Source organism: Misgurnus anguillicaudatus, chromosome 24 (assembly GCF_027580225.2).
Source record: "Misgurnus anguillicaudatus chromosome 24, ASM2758022v2, whole genome shotgun sequence".
In the NCBI taxonomy this organism is placed as follows: Eukaryota; Metazoa; Chordata; class Actinopteri; order Cypriniformes; family Cobitidae; genus Misgurnus; species Misgurnus anguillicaudatus.
In genome coordinates, this window is record NC_073360.2 from 5268351 (window position 1) to 5283202 (window position 14852).

Here is a 14852-nt window from a genome sequence, read left to right on the forward strand (position 1 = left end):
TAGTTTAAATGTGTCACTGTGTCTCATTAGTTATTTGAGTAGAAATAAAACTATTAAAATCATTTATTCATTACAAACCATTGCTATATGTATGTTTGCATTTCTATTTTGGCATATCTAGCAGTCCTAGTTTTAAGTGCATTTGATTGTTCTGTGTTCCTGGTACACAGTTTATCTGCAGTTTTAGGAAAGTAAAAATGTAAGACTTTTTAAAACCGTTTAATACCATACAAATGCTGTTGCTTATTTTTAACCAAAAAAGTTACGAATGAAAGCTTTAAGATCTTCAGGGTTCCCACTCTAACCCTACAGTCACATTAGCTACAAAAGTGAGCGACACTGAGCGACACGCACTTGCTTGATGGGCGTTCCTTGGCTAGTTTCTAAAAGCGGTATCAAAAGTCACTTTAGAGGTATTGTTAAGTTACAAGAACGGTGTTTTTGGATTTAACACTCTGGGGTCGGCTGCGGCGCGGGCGCCGCCAACTCTTTATTTTTCAATCACTCCGTAAAGAGACTTAGATAACTCTGCTGATTTTGGACATACAGATATGATTTATACATCATTTAAAACGTTAAAGTGTCTAGTTTTTTTCTGTCCACTCCCAATAAAAACAGAATGTTGTGCTTTTCGCAAAATTAAGAAAATAAACATGATGCGCGTTTTGTTCTCTCTCCCTCAGTGAAGCCATTTCAGAAACGCGTCAGAAAATTAACTGTAACTTCACACATACATGTCATATAAACAAAAGATAAATGTCTACATAATGCTTGGAATGTCAGCTTTTAAATGATGTAAGTGAGATCGAAAACATATATTGTCATTCGGTGTAAACTGTATGAGAAGTAGGCAGTGTTGGGGGTAACGAGTTACAAAGTAACGGATTACAGTAACTATATTACTTTTTTGGGTAACGAAGTAAAGTAACGCATTACACTAATAATATTGGTAACTACACTACTTTACTAGACTATAGGAACGCGCTTTCCTGCGTTACCCATGCAGTGTTTGCCTGGGTGTAAAGTTCTGTCTGTTTAAGTGGTGCGTGCATGCGTGTCCCTGTACGTGTGCCGTTGCCATAGAGATTGATTTGACGTAGCTGCTGGTGCAAAGGGGAGCGGGAAATGAAGACGGAGGGTTTCAGCCACTGGGGCGATTCACATTCAGCGTATTGCTCGAAAGTACAAAAATATTCGTGTGAAATGCACACTATTCCCACACGACAAGTGTCTTTCAACTGCTGACAACGCGATGAGCAACCTGTCTGAGCATTTGTAAGCCCAGCATGGCAATACAACACTTGTGGCGAAAGATCCTGCTTAACTTACTGGTCAGGGATCGAGAGGTCCGAACCCGAAGACGGAATTAGGTAAGTTAATGAACCTCAATCGAGTCAGAGCCAGAGCATAATTCTTTTAAAGAAAATTATTTGAACGTAACCCGAACAGCAATGTCGCGTGCGCCCAATTTATAGAAAAAAGCCTCCAAATCTAATCCTATAAACTTTTCGGTGTTTGATGAATCGCTGTTACCGCCCTGCCAGACTGTCTTAAATAGAGAAATAAGTTAATTCCTTGATTTGCGTTGTTGATTCATTTATAAATAATTCCCCCAATGGTTTAGTTTATGCGCAAAAAGCATTAAAATGAATAGAACGTGATGATTACGTCTTTCTTTGGTGAAAAAATAATACAATAAATAAGCCTATATGAAATGTGTTTCACTTAAATAATTAGCAAATTAACAAAACGAATTCAAAAGTAGCCTATAGCCTATATGAGTTTATTTTTGTGTGACGTTACTTTACATAAATAAATGTACACATTACAGTTTTGAATGTTGTTTTACTTTTATTTGTATGACCATAATTAAAGGTAATTTAAGGTAATGCAAAATGCAAGCTCCTCACGCGTTTCGTGCCATCACCCACGTGGGTTTACACAGGGCAGCGAGAAAGAGACATTAAACTTTAAACATTTAACATTCTACTTGAGTTTTTTTGGACATCCCTTTGGAATCACTGCAATCATATCATCAATTTATAAGGTAATAATAAATATAAGCGCAGCGCTTATGAGTGTTCAAACACTGCTGTCCGCTCAGCTGTCAATCTGCCGACCCTCACAAAGTTTCACATTAAATGATAATATATTTGAACAGTCATGGTCCTGTGCTTATTTTTGTCAATGTTCTGCATGAAGATCTTTAAAGGTTTCTACTTACATCACGATTTGCGGTGCGGCCGGTCGCAAACTGTATGTAAAACGGTATGAAATAAATTGATGCTGATGTCGGATAACGGGTCAACTGTTTTTTTAATCACGCGGATGCGGGTTATCAAACAGGACTGTGCATGACTCGTATAAGGAAAATGGAATGACAACATGAAAATTATAAAATAGCCTAACTTGTGGTGTTAAAGGGACAGTTCACCCAAAAATAAAAAAATTCTGTCATCATTAACTCTCCCTCATTTTGTTACAAACCTGTACAAATTTCCTTACGAAGCAACATATTTTGAGAAATGTCAACAACCAAACCAAGCATGAGCCCCATTCACCTCCATAGTAGGAAAAAATAATACTATTGAAGTGAATGGGGCCCATGAATGGTTTGGTTACAAACATTCCTCAAAATATTTTCATTCATGTTCACCAGAACAAAGACATTTATACAGGTTTGTAACAACATGAGAGTGAGTAAATTATACAGAATTTAAAATTTTGGGCGAACTATAAATCCGATGGGGTCAAAAATTAGGGTGCACCTAACTTTTGTGATGGTGCACCTAAGAAAAAATGTTAGGCGCACCAGTGCAACCAGTGCAAAAAGTTATTGTAGAGCCCTGGCCGGTCATTTAAAGTAGTCACTCATCATCAGCCGACCTCGCCTAAACCATGTCCATGTATCTATGTGGTAAATTAAGAAAAAGGAAAGTAAAGTAATAAGTAGTGAAGTTACTTTTCAAATGCAGTAACTAGTAAAGTAATCTCATTACAATTTAAAGAAGTAACTAGTAACTAGTAACTAATTACATTTTTTGAGTAACTACCCCAACACTGGAAGTAGGAGAGGGACCGTCTTTCTAATGTTACCTGATTATCTGTAATGAGAAGAGATCGCCACGCCCCCGCGCCATTGAAGTGAATGAGCAGAGACATCCATATGCATAACTTGTGCCTCCTGCAGTCAATGTTTACGCAATCCAGTCCACAACCCAGTCTCTCCATTCCTTGTTGTTTCATCCGATTGCACCAAAACATGACATCTAAATCCTTATTTACTTGCGTACGTTATGTGTGTCAGTATCTCCAGACGCGAGTGTTTTCATTGTTCTTCCGTCAAACATTTCACGTGAGGGGAACACACATAAACAAACACGCGAGTCAGGAAACTCGACGCGGTTTTTGGTATTCTTATAAAATACGCGATTGAAAACAGTACAATCCTTATTTACTTGCGTATGTGTGTCACTATCTCCAGACGCGAGTGTTTTCTTTGTCTTCCGTCAAACAGTTCACGCGATGGGAAACGCATGCACAAACACGCGAGTCAGGAAATCAACGCGGTTTTTGGTATTCTTATAAAATACGCGACTGCAAACAGTACAATCCTTATTTAGTTGCGTCTAAGCATATATCTCCGCACAGCACGTTTATTAAACACAGGATCACTCGCATATGCACACATAAGTTAATAGGCTTGTTCGACTTAATGCGGCGCCGCGGGACCCGGCGGCCGAGTGACGTCAGAGTTTCGCGAGAGCGATTTAAAAGCAAACTCTTCCATATGATTTCACGGATCGCTCTCGCGGTGGTTTGACGTCACCCGGCTGTCGATCCCTGCAGCGCCGCATGAAGTCGAACAAGCCGACTGCTTTCATGAGCAACACGTGAGGTAATGGCGGCGGCTGTAAACAAACATTGAGCAAGTTTATCGTGCAAGTTTATCATGCTTGTCCCTTGTTGTGTTTCTACTATAATGATATAATGATTACAAAAACACAACTAAGAGTCCAAACAACGTTAGGCAGTTGTTCTTTTGAGCTTTTTGCTGCACACAAACCCTGTGTTCACTTTGATTAGGCTACTATGGTTTTTAAAAGGTAACTTATAGCCTACATGTGAAATTAATGTAATATATATATGTATATATATATATTGTGTGTGTATTTACATTTAAATTGAAAAGTAAACCTTATCATGGTTTTACTACAGAGAAAGTTACATTCCTGTTGAACATCCCCACAAGGCTCATGTGGCTCATTATGCAACCCTTTTGTTTCTCAGCTGTCAATCACTGATTATTCAGGAGCTTTCCCGCCTCCACGCATACAGCCTTTCCCAAGCAAAAGTGTCTTAGAAATTCTAAATCAGTATCTTGCTTTATGTGAACGAGTAGGCCGAATGATTTTCACATCATTTTGAAGAAAAAACTCTAGACTACTAGATCCTGTTTTGAAAAGTCTTGGGAAAACATGTTTAGAATTAGTTTTGTGGACTTATATCAGTGACTTAAAATTTTTGCTTTTTCAAAAACCACGCATAAACATTTTTCTCTCAAAAATACAAACATGTACATACATGTTGATTATATGATATTGTAGCCCAGTTTGTGCTGAACGCAGTGTTATGAGACTTTTGCCATTAATATGTTTTTAAGCAACTGAAAAAAGCACAAATGTCAGTGCAATTCAAAACTTCCCCAGGGCCCTAAAAACCCCTTAGACCCCAGAGGGTTAAAAGTATTTATTTCTCGATAAAAGTAACAAAATATATGAGATAAAATGCCAAACTTATCAGATATATGTAAGCAATAAGGTACGAGAGGCTGTGCTGTATTGTGAATAAGTAACGGCTGAAGGGCGTTGTTAGGCACGACGCGAAGCGGAGTGCCTGCAACCCCTTCAGCCTTTACTTATTCACAATACAGCACTTGCCTCGAGTACCTTATTGCTTTTATAAAACGGTTACCACACAATATTAAAGTGTATAAAATATTTATTAGTGCAACTTTAATGAAGTTACATCAATAAAAGCATTCCTTCTGCTAGAAAAAATAGTCCCTGACTGCGAACAACAACATGAAAGCTCAAATAAAAACAACAAACTGTTCTCAGACTTTGTCTCATTATATGTTTATTTGTTGCTAAGGGTGTTGGTAAGGGCGCAGTGATATTAAATATAACTGTTGGGTGAAGCAGTCATAGCAGTGTTTTATCGTGAATAAAGCCCACCTATTGACCAATCAGAATCAAGGATTGGAACTAACCGTTTTATAAACATAAATATGCATTTTCCGCCATCTTGAATTATTTTCTCAGAGTCGACCACAGACCTACGTCACGCTGCTTCTTCACTCCTGTTGGCAGTCGCTTTATCGCATTGCTCAGCATTTGCATAAAATAGCCTGCTTGTCTAGTTTGGCCCCGCCTTGTTCGCGCAGCGGCGAGCTCGTCGCTTGTCGCTGGCAAACGGCCACTTCCATTGAAAATGAATGGTAGCCTGTCGCTCTGTCTCTGTCGCTTGTAGCTAATGTGACTGGGGGGTGAGTCAAATGTCAAATTCCCTGACTTTCACAGACTAAAAAGTTGAATTTCCCAACGTCCGGGATGCCGTGAGCCTGAAATTATCCAGGCTCACGGCATCCCGGACATTGGGAAATTCAACTTTTGAATATCCCAATACGTCACAAGTTAATAGGCAGATTACATTTTGATAAATTGAAACAAAAATTTAAAGCAACAAACTAAAATCCCTGATATTTCATGAAATATACAATTCCCAGACTTTCAATGTCTGGAACAGACCTTTTAAAATTCCATGATATTCCAGAAATTCCATGACCCATGAGAACTCTAGATCTTTAAAGCATGGATTTAAAACACATTAATAGTAATGGTGGCCTTGTACATTTGTTGTTAAGAATTTACGGCTTTTAAGGATCATTTATATATCAGTCATAAAACCCGTGTTTCATTTTCATTTATTTTTGTGGGCTTGCTTGTTCTTACCTTCTATTTCGACTGCGGGATTGAGACCTGTGAGACCTACGGTTCTTCCTCCTGTGGCTGGACCCTCTGGAAGAGCTACTGCTGGAGCGATGCCTGCGCCTGAAATAACAGGCACAAGTGTCCATTAAACACACGAGCAGAACAATGAGTGCAGCACCATCTGACCAACAGTGAAAAATAAGTGTTAACATTGAGAAGTAGCTTCTATCAAGCAGGATTCTGTCCCTCTAATCATTATAAGGCAGTCAGGGCCTTGTTTAAAGAGTCAGGCTTGTAAACCAAAGACTGACAGGCAATGACTGAGGTGCCATTGAACAAGACACCTTACCCCCCCCCCCCCCCCCAGTTTCTCCTCGGGCGGGAAAAATAAGTTAAATGCAGAAGTCCAATGTATGGTGGGTTATCATACATATTACATGACTTTCACTTTATCTTGTTATATTCATACAGCATTTCCAAATCAAACCAGACAAGACTGTCAAAGTAAATTTATCTGTATGTGATGAGTCCTAAAAACAGGACAACACTCTAGTTATTTTTACTACCCAAACGATGGGTTGAGCCTTTTGAGGTCATTTAATTGTGTTTTTTTTGGAAAGTTTTGGTGATTTTCACTGACAATTGAATGAATGCACCCCTCCTGTGATGCGTCAATCCAAATGTTGGATCAAATTAACTCAGTGTGGGGTTTCAATTGACTTCAGGTGTGGAGAGGCTCATGCGGATAAACAATGTTGGTATCAACGTATTTATCAATAAAACCATTCATGTTTACTAGAAAAAGCAAATATGTTTGACAACAGTCCAGTTTACATGACGTGAAACATTATTACATGCATCGTCATTAGCGGTTAGCTTGTTTGATAAGTTATGCCCACAGGATCGAAAATATGTTGGCTACTCTTTTTTTTTTTTTGGATGTTTAAAACACCTCCTTTAATCAAAATGCGATGTTTTGTCATAAATATATGACTTACGTGAGGTTACACCTAAGCAAATAACATGTTGTAATAAAGGATGACGAGTGGTGTGTGATGCGGTTAATGTCATGTAAACGCACATAATCTGCTTTTTCAGATAATTAAAAATAAAGTTTTTAACCGCTTAAGCAGCTCTCACAATACATTTCTGAACATCTTCTTGTGTCCAGGTAAAGTTGCTTGTCCTGCACCTCAACTGTGTACCCTACGTGGAGTCAAATCAACCCCACTGTTAATTTGGGCATTATGGACCATCATTAGGACAGACTCCAGACAAGAGGGTATATTAAAGTTTTCGTTTTTTTCTGATGAAATAAATGTTAGTAAATATATTTTATTGTGATTAAGTTTGATTCCAAGTCAATTTTTTTGATTGAGGTAAACTATTACAGCACATGTAATGTGAATTATAGCACATATTGTTTCCTTTGGTGTTTCTTTACTGATATCTGCAATAAAGTAACAAAATTAAATTAAGGTGAAATAATAATAGCAATATTAACCCATTTATGAAGTAAACTTAAAGGGACATTTCACTTTAAAATGAAAATTCTGTATCATTTTTTCATCCTCATGTTGTTCTAAACCTGTATGAATTTCTTTTTCTTGATGAACATAAAAAAATATATATTTTGAGAAATGATGGTAAACACACAGCAGATAGTGACCACTGACTTCCATAGTAGGAATAAAAAAAATATGATGGAATTTAACGGGTACCGTCAACTGTGTGCTTACCATCATTTATCAAAATATTTTCTTCATCATTTTTCACAATACTTCCAAAATATTTTTTCCTACTATGGAAGTCAATGGTCACTTACTGCTGTGGGTTAAACTGTCTGCTTTGTGCAAACATGAAAGCATCACAACATATACTTGTAATGCAAGCATTTAATTTCATATTTTTTCTCCTGCTTTATGTGTTTTGCACAAGCGCCGCACACAAGTGCATGACCTTGCTTTTTCGACCATCGTTAAGTTTTATCGTTTTAATTATTATCAAAAATTAATTGAAGATCGATTAATTGTTAACATCCCTAACATAGAGATATAAACAACTATAAAAACCAGCAGACTCTCTCTCTCTCGCTCTCTCTCTCTCTCTCGTGTGCTGCAGTCAGTTCCCCGTTCTCTATATCAACTGACACTTCAAGACTTCTTAGAGCTACTTTCAAAAAAACAAATCAAAATGGCAAGCCCATTCCCGTGCCATGAATAAATCAAATATTTATCTAAAAATCATAATTTAATTTATTATGCATTTCTGCATCAGATGCTGCCTAATTCAATTGCATACATCTAAAGCTATATTGCTTGTGGCTTATGCTTCAGACCGTCTCTTCACAACTGTCAGAGTATTTAAGGGCCTAGTTTATATTACAGGCCTCTGTGCTGTTTAAAGAGCTGTACACTTTCATTCTCATGCAAGAGTATGCATTGTAATTGCCATTGTATAGGCAAAAGGCACTCAAAGGTTGAGTATCACATGAAGGGAAGCATTTAAAAATAAAGACCCGTCTCATACCAGACGCATAAGGGGAGTGTATTTTTCTACCGTTAACCATCTTAACAGGTTAAAGCATTCACACCAAATGCTAAAAAGGAACAGAATCACCAGTGCCGTGATTGTTTTGGGTCAAATTAATTTTTGCTGCTCACACTCAATTAAAATGACAGCGCATTGGAAATAAAGATGGATTGACTCCAATAAGTAGTAATACTACCATATGACTTATACTACAATGATATTAAAACTATAATCACACACAATCTTATGTTTAAATAGTATACATGAGTGGGAAACACTATCGCATCATGCTGGAAATCTGTCCTGGTTGACTGGTTGACTGAACTCAACCCGCATTACATAAAGAAAATGAAAACAAATATAGATTATAAACTCATTCTATTGTAAAATGCACTTCTTGAAGAGATTTTACTCATACTCAAATAAGGAAATTGCTAACTCTTGAATTTGCTGTACAATTGCACTATGCTAAATGCAGCCAATATGAAAGCAATCTGGACGCAAGCCGCTAATGCTATGCTTACATATCCAATTTCAGCCAAAGACAGTTTTAGCCAAATTCATGTTCAATTGAAAACTGGAATGCGCAGTACAATGGATGTTTATTTTACATAAAATGTAACCAATAATCAACCAATCCGACTCTCACCGGTCCTCCAACATCTATTCTCCTCTCTGCAAGAGCAATGATTTCACAACACACATAATGGCAACTGAGAAAACATCATGCCTTATTGAACTGAAGTGCTAAATGACTTCAAAAAGCAATGTTTGGGTTAAGGAGGCTGTATGTGTCTGTATGGGACATGAGGGTCATGGTCTTGCTGAATAGTAAAGCCATCCAGTAATGTGACAAATGTTGGCATCATTCTAGACCCACCTTTTACTTAAGGCACATATTATTCTCTTTTTATACCACGGGTCTGTTGAATGCTGCATTCTGATTGGCTGAGAAATGTTCTATGGGTGTTGATTATTTTTTCTGTAAACCGCACACCTATCTTTTCAAATGTCTTAAAAATAGGCACCAGAGCAATGTTTGTGGTAACCGTGGTATAAGCGGAATAATTGACTCCGGTCCTTTGAATTATTTGAAAATAATGCACACCTGCGGTGTAACGGCACTCCGCTTTGCGTCGTGCCGCATTACCACCTTGGTGTGCATTATTTTCTTATAATTCAATGGCCCGTCGTCAATTATTCCTTACTAAAACTGCAAAAATTTCAATTTCATTGGATGGATGGTATGTAACTTCTTATTGGTATTAGAATAAATCATAAATGCAAACGCACACCATACGAGGTGCAAGTACCAAGAAATGTATTACTCATGGCTAAATTATAGTTGTTTAACAGAAACTAAGAAAAGTGAATGATCACAGGTGAATAAACATATGGGTCATATATGAAAACATTTGGATGGTGGATGTAGAGTATGGAAAATATGCATACAGAACGTATACTTTTTTTAAATGGAGACATTACTTCCTTTATAGTGTTCATCTAAATAAATGAAGGAAGCCATACAACTAGGATACCATCAGTGAGCAAATCAGACCTTACTCCAGGGCTAGTCAACTGGCGGCCCACGGACCAAATGCAGCCCTCCAATCATCTTTATCCTGCCCGCCGGTCATCCATGGTTACTTTAAAGCTGCCTTTCCACTGTACATGACAAATGACGGCTAATAAACCGGCAGGAGAGTTGGAAAGAGGTTGCGTGGGATGCCAACCATCTGTAGGTGCATAATTTTCAGATGCTATTTAAACTTTGGATGCTAAAAAAAATAAACTTGTGTGACAACATCACATGTGACACGCCGAGCGGAAGTGATGTATTTCAGTGTTTTCCAATTAAAACACTGTGTGCAAGGTGAAAATTATTCATCCTTTTTGTTTAATTTATCAGTAACACTTGAATCCTTTAAAAATGATTGATTATTGTTAAGTAAATTATTAAGTATAAATATATTCATAGATTAAAGGCTCTTGCGCTGGAATGAGCTTCTTTCCAATGTTGACACGGATTTACGATTAAACTGAAATTTCATTAAGACTGCCACTAGAGGGCAAACTCTGACAGTCGTGTCCGAATGTAGTGTACAATGGAAAGGCGGTTTAGCCCATATATCTTTAAAATATTTAAAAAGAAAACATGAAGTGCTATTTTAGTCATTAGGAGAAGATGTTATATGTTGTGAATACTTGACAAGCAGGGCTCAACGTAAATATTTTTTTAATGATTACAATTTTAGAACGAATGAGAAACCAGTTGACATAAAAAGCGGCCCGGTCGGGCCAGTGGTTCAGGTTTTCACATGCCCTGCCAAAATTTCACTGGCCCCAATAAAAAAATCTCAGTGTCACGTATTTTTTTAAATAATAATTCAAAAGTCAAATATAATTGTACACAGTGTTGGGGAAAGTTACTTTTAAACGTAATGCATTACAATATTAAGTTACTCCTAAAAAAAGTAACTAATTGCATTACTTAGTTACTTTTCATGGAAAGTAATGCTTACATTTCTTTTTAATTACTTTTGCGTTACTTTTTCTTGGCTGAGGCTTGATCTCTTTCAGGCCTTGCAGGTGTTTTTATGACTCAAAAGTTCTGCATTCAGAAATTGTATATTTCTTCACAAAACTGTCGAGCTCGGGCCAGCCATCTCAGTTTCAGACTCAAACTGTTCCCACAGAGGCGTGTACGCATAGAGTAAATAATGTGACTACGTTTAGTTTAATTTAGTACATAATTTTTAAAAATTGAATTAATTAAACTAAAAAGGTAAGTTACATTACTTTTTTTTAAAAAGTAACTCAAATATGAATTATTATTTAAAAAGTAATGCGTTACTTTACTCGTTACTTCAGAATAATATTATTCATAAGTAATATTATTACGTAATGCTTGTTACTTGTAATGTGTTACCCCCAAGGCTCCCAACTTTTCTGCTTTACCTGTAAACTGACAGCAAATTGTGCAAAACATTGCATTGTTTCTTTTGTCGTGTTTTACCAAAGTAAATGTCTGCTTTCAAGATGTTAAACAATATACATTGATGAAAATATATTTTAGTGACTGAAGGTGAAGCACTTGCCCACTCGGGCAAGTGACAATTTTTACTTTTTACTGGCCTGAACGTCTTTCACGCTTGCCCCAGGCCACCAGGCAGTCCTTTATGTTGAGCCCTGCTTGAAATGTAAAAATGTATGAAAGTTAAACAGTTCTGCAAGAGCTCTGTATTATAGTTAGTGCTATACAAAAATACATTTGTGGATTATTTTTTCAATGTTCATAGTTGAACTATTAACATTTGGCTCTTGCAATAAGTTAACAAAAACAACATAAGTTATAACATACAGAATAATAATATATATTATAGGTAAAAGTAAAAATGTATACAAGGTAAAAATAGGGGTAAACGTTTGGCCCGCATCACATTAACATTTTTAAAATCTGGCCCTCAAAGAAGAGTAGATGAAGAGCACTGCTTTACATCCAGTTACAAGCACTCTGTGACCACCAAGGTAAATACCTGGACATTTTTGGGGACTGTATCAGTTCATGATTTCAAAGTGCACATGAACTGCTTGATCTACTTAAAGGCACTGTAATAACTACAGTAATTACAACTTACAGAAAGTCACTTCAAAGTTAAAGTCAGCCATGTTTTAACTTCAAAGAGATGTGCATCCAAAAAGCTCTCCAAAAGCGGGTGTATCAATGAAAGATCATTCAAAAACATGATGGACGTCATTTATCTTTTAGGCTCTTGAAGTCAAATTTGCTTCAGAGGTTATCTTTTGTATTATAACTGTGACATTACAGAACCAGGTGAAGGAACAAGGAATGACATATAGACGGACACACAAACACACCAGTGATGATTTGGAAGGATGTTTGCAGTCTGTTGTGGGTTCAGCATGCTATGTTGTAAAAAGAGTCTGACTTGATGACAGTTTTCAACCCCCATCACCGTGTAAAGTTATTACATTTTGATTAGACCTATAAAATATGAGTGGCAATTTTGGATTTTAGGATGAACTCTCTACCTTTTGTCCGTGTCTCTGTTTCGGTCTCTAGAGTGAGAGCGCGTGCGTCTCCTGGAGTGTTTGCTGCGGCTGCTGCTCACTCTGTTCCCTGAGGAGCTCCTGGAGGAGGACGATCGCTGTCTGTGCCTCCTCTTCCTCTTGCTACGACTGTTGTCCTCACTGTCTGATGAGCGACGGCCCATCTTTACTCCTGACACTGCAATTAATGAATAAATAAATGAATATAGAGTAACTTATGTGTAGGAAAACAAATATATTTCTACGTGTTGCACCAGTATTCAGTTCTTCCAAGTCTCTTAACGTTACTTGAAATTGTTTAAAGATTTATTTAGTTCCGCAATTAAACATTTTTAAACAGAGCTAGTTTAAGGTATCAGGAGACTGTGAATATTACATTGTCGTCCCTTTTCACGTGGGCTACAATACAACAACAAAAGCCAGTCCATCGGCTTTACTGCCTTGCGTGTATTAACACAATGTTATTTATAGTGCCGGCTATGCACCTCGAAAATAACAAATGTAAGCCATGTTAAAACATTGACATTTCGATCTTACCTAATTAAATGTAGACGTTCCTGTCTTTTCAAAACTGAAATTCACAACACAGCGCCATGAGCCGCTGAACAGACGATAGTAATCGATCTGGAGCTCATGGATGTCGGAGCGCTGCAGGCTTTACAATCAAACACAGATCCGTCGAGATCGTCGTCTCTTTAGTTGACTGCTTTCACAATCTTTAGGATTGCGCAAGATATAGAAATGTGCATTTTGTCATTTTTGTATTTTTCTGCAAAATTTTAAAGGTTCATTAGATGATTCATTACGTTGATTAATTAGCATTTTTCTTATCTGTTTGCTCGTGGTGAAAAACTTTAGGCTCATTAAAGTTAATATTTTGAAAAAGTCTATAGGTCAGGTTTGTTACTTTTGTCAAAACGAAAAAAAAAGTGCCATCGACGATATGGCTTTGAAGCATTTCTATAGATGCTGTACAGAAATACTGTAATAAACGCATTGTAAATAATTTAAATAGCAAATCATTTAAATTAGTAAAGAGCTGGACTACATTAACAAGATGCTAAAACTAACTAATGGTCGTTATAATAAATAGTTGCACATATGAAACAAAAAACAATCGTGCGCTGGACATCCTTTTTTTTCTGTAACTAAAAATATTTTTCTACCTACAAGCCAATTGTACTAATCAAATGCACGTGCAATTGCCACAGCCACATTAGGCACATTAGATTCATCTACCCACGGATTAATATGGTGCTTATTAAATATTTTTATATTCGTTTTTCAAAGCAGAATTAAATATTCATGTTGGGTTATTTATTGCATTGAAAATCGGATGCAACGTCTTGTGGTTACAGTACTTTTTAAAACCTGAAGAAAAGTATAAATATGTTGTTGCAAATTATGTATTTATTATTGATATTTGTGTTATTATGCTACCTGGTGTGTAATTTATTTGTTTTAAATCTATTTTGTAAATTTTTGTAACGTACCTATCAAATATTTAAATATGTGAAATATGCGGCACAAAATAGGACAATTTATTGATTTTCACAATGAAGAGCAACATAAATACGCTACTGCGTATAATATTGAGGTATGTTTTGTAACTATTTTAAATGAGATGAAAATAATGTTTATAATAATTTAACAATATAGAGTGTTATATTGTTAAATTATGTGCTATTTTGTCTTATTTTAATTCGCTCTTCGTCCCCAGATATTTGTTTACGTTCGCAGCTAATTGCATATTAGGCCTACAGTGTCTATACAGAAAACTAAATATTTTCAAGACAAAAATATTGTAGTTCATCTGGCAGCTGTTAATAGTTCATGAATCAGCTGTTTTTCATAGATGATACATTTCTTTGCCGAATGCAGCTTATACTTTTATACATCATACTTTTATATCATGCTTATTTTGGTATTAATACAGATTTATTAAAATAGATGTCGTTCTACACCATATCGCATCATATGTCTTAAAAATTGATCATTTAAGCATTGACTATTAATTATCAAACTGGTTTGATTTACATATACATTTATTTTAGTATTCATGCAAGTTCGTCATAGTTATAAATATATTCAAAACTATTAGTGACAGTGGTAAACCACAGAAAACAAAAATATAATCATTATTAAATCGATATCTATATAATAATATCGATCGTAAAAAACGCGATTTAATAATTAAACCTAATTTATCCTAAAGCAAAATGCCGATTTTCTTGTCATTAATACCTATACGTTTGT

At 36.3% G+C, this 14852-nt stretch overlaps 1 protein-coding gene across 2 annotated transcripts in view; it reads right to left on the reverse strand.

The window, feature by feature from the left end:
* rsrc1 (arginine/serine-rich coiled-coil 1) overlaps nt 1-13284 on the reverse strand; it is a 167889-nt gene extending 154605 nt beyond the window's left edge. Inside the window, exons 1-3 of one of the 2 annotated variants that reach the window (XM_073862786.1) lie at nt 13134-13284; nt 12579-12774; nt 6015-6113 (exon numbers count right to left, since the gene is read on the reverse strand). In XM_073862786.1, coding sequence (XP_073718887.1) covers nt 6015-6113; nt 12579-12760 — 281 coding nt within the window. In that variant the 5' untranslated portion in view covers nt 12761-12774; nt 13134-13284. The remainder of the gene's footprint in view (nt 1-6014; nt 6114-12578; nt 12775-13133) is intronic. The other variant, XM_073862787.1, reaches the window with a different exon arrangement.
* Nucleotides 13285-14852: the final 1568 nt, after the last annotated feature.